Source organism: Myotis lucifugus, unplaced genomic scaffold (genome assembly GCF_000147115.1).
Source record: "Myotis lucifugus unplaced genomic scaffold, Myoluc2.0 scaffold_892, whole genome shotgun sequence".
NCBI lineage: Eukaryota > Metazoa > Chordata > Mammalia > Chiroptera > Vespertilionidae > Myotis > Myotis lucifugus.
Genome location: NW_005871940.1, coordinates 124,072 through 126,316, shown reverse-complemented (window position 1 = coordinate 126,316; position 2,245 = coordinate 124,072). Strand labels below are relative to the sequence as shown.

Here is a 2,245-nt window from a genome sequence, read left to right as displayed (position 1 = left end):
TTTTAAAATTATATAAACAGAAAGTTTTATAGCAAAAACAGTGAGATAGTTCAGAAAGAAATCATAAAATATTCCACATAATCTTTCACCCCAATAAATAAGGAGCTTTACACATGGACAGCATATTCCATACTTTATTAAGTACACAAATGCCATGAAAATCAGTTTTGTATAGTAAAATATTGTACTGCTTATTGCTTCATCACATTTAATGTCATCACTGTCTCTAACCATATTAGAGTGTATTTCATTTAGACTCTTCTACGAAACATGTGTTTTATAGTCAATTGATGCCAGTGGCTATGGTAGGCATGTGGACATACAGCTGAATAATATAATGAAAAGATAAAACCAGGAGACCAGCTATAAAACATACCAGCATGTTAAAGTCTCCATTATCAAGAAGAGCAGTAAAGGTAGTGCTATAGAAAAAATGATGAACAAATAAGTGAAAACTGTGGTCTCAGATTTTGCTCTAAAATAAAATTATGCAAATGATGTTAGTATCCAAATACAATTTTGTCCATAAGGGTAGTATAATTCATGGCAATTATTTCAGTAAAACAATATAAAAATTACTTGGAATGAAATATGTCATAAGATAATAAATAATGCTAAAGTAATCCATGTTAATCTATGAGATAACTGAGAATTTCCAATTACGTTTAGTCCAAAGATTGGCTTTATTTGTGTCAGAACTTCTGGCCCTGATGATTTGCACCTTGAATTCCTTGGCAATTCTTCAGCCTAGTACAGTTGGCCCTTGAAGAACTTACCTTCCAAGGAATCTTTGCAGGGCCCCTTTTATGTCCTTGTTCCTCAGACTGTAGATGAAGGGGTTCAGCATGGGTGTGACCACGGTGTACATCACTGAGGCTGTTGCACTTGAGTGTGAGCTCTGGGAAGCAGCAGAACTAAGGTAAACACCTAGGACTGTACCATAAAATAAGGAGACAACTGAGAGATGAGAGGCACAAGTAGAAAATGCTTTATACTTCCCATGAGCTGAAGGGATCCCATATATGGAGGAAATGATCTTGGAGTAAGAGTAAAGGATCCCAGCAAGGGAACCACCACATAGCAGCCCAGCTGAAAAATACATTATAATGTTGTTAAGCAAGGTGTCAGAACAGGCAAGTTGGACCACCTGATTGAATTCACAGAAGAAGTGGGGGATTTCCAAGTCTGAGCAGAAGGACAGCCTCAACACCATTAAGCTTTCTAACAAGGAATTAAGGACACTCATGATCCAGGAAACCAGAACCAGCAGTCCACAGAGCCGGAGGTTCATGATGACCATGTAGTGCAGTGGGTGGCAGATGGCCACATACCTGTCATAGGCCATCGCAGTTAGAAGGAAGATGTCCGAACCTCCAAAGAGTAGGAAAAAATACATCTGTGTGATGCAGCCTGCATAGGTGATGACTTTGCTCTGTGTCTGGATGTTCCACAGCATCTTTGGGATGGTGGTGGAGGTGAAACAGATGTCTACCAAGGACAGGTTGGAGAGGAAGAAGTACATGGGTGTGTGGAGGTGGGAGTCTGAGCTGACAGCCAGAATGATGAGCAGGTTTCCAAACACAGTGACCAGGTACATGGACAGGAAAAGCCCAAATATGAGGGACTGTTGCTCCAGTGCCTGTGAAAGTCCCAGAAGAAGGAATTCTGAAATTTGTGTATCATTGCCTGGTTCCATGTGTCAGAAGTGACTATCAGAAAATAGAAGAAATGAATAACTAAATGTCACATTAGTAAGCATTTGTACCTGAGAATAAATGACACATTTATGTTTTAGAATCAGGAAAATAATTTCCATTTTTGGTGTGTGATTTGTTCCTCATTATGGTATCTCCATTGTCATTAGAATTTTCTTTTCCATCAACCTGTTCTTCAAACATAATGTATATTGCTATTTTTCTGAGGATATCTTTCATGCATTTGTGGAATATATATTGACTATAGAGTATATAGACTATGTTCCCAGAACTTTTCAGAGTATGGGATGCTGAAAATAAAGTCTCTATAAACTAATGATGAAGAAAGAATATTATCAAATTAAAAAATAATAAAACATATCCAATAGTGCAGCTTCTAAAACAAAAAGTAAATCACAATAAATGGAGAAAGTGGATACAGGGTGCTCTCTTTTATAGTGATTAGCCACGACAGGCCAACAGACAACACTTAACAGATACCTCATGGAAGACTAAGTGGGAGACTGAGTGGGGACTGTTTGCCAGGCAGA

General features: G+C 38.1%; 1 protein-coding gene across 1 annotated transcript; it reads right to left on the bottom strand.

Moving 5' to 3' along the window:
• Nucleotides 1-772: 772 nt before the first annotated feature.
• LOC102433445 (olfactory receptor 7A5-like) lies at nucleotides 773-1,696 on the bottom strand. The gene has a single exon (XM_014448669.1). The coding sequence runs from the start codon at nucleotides 1,694-1,696 to the stop codon at nucleotides 773-775; it is 924 nt and encodes a 307-aa protein (XP_014304155.1).
• Between the last annotated feature and the right edge of the window lie 549 nt (nucleotides 1,697-2,245).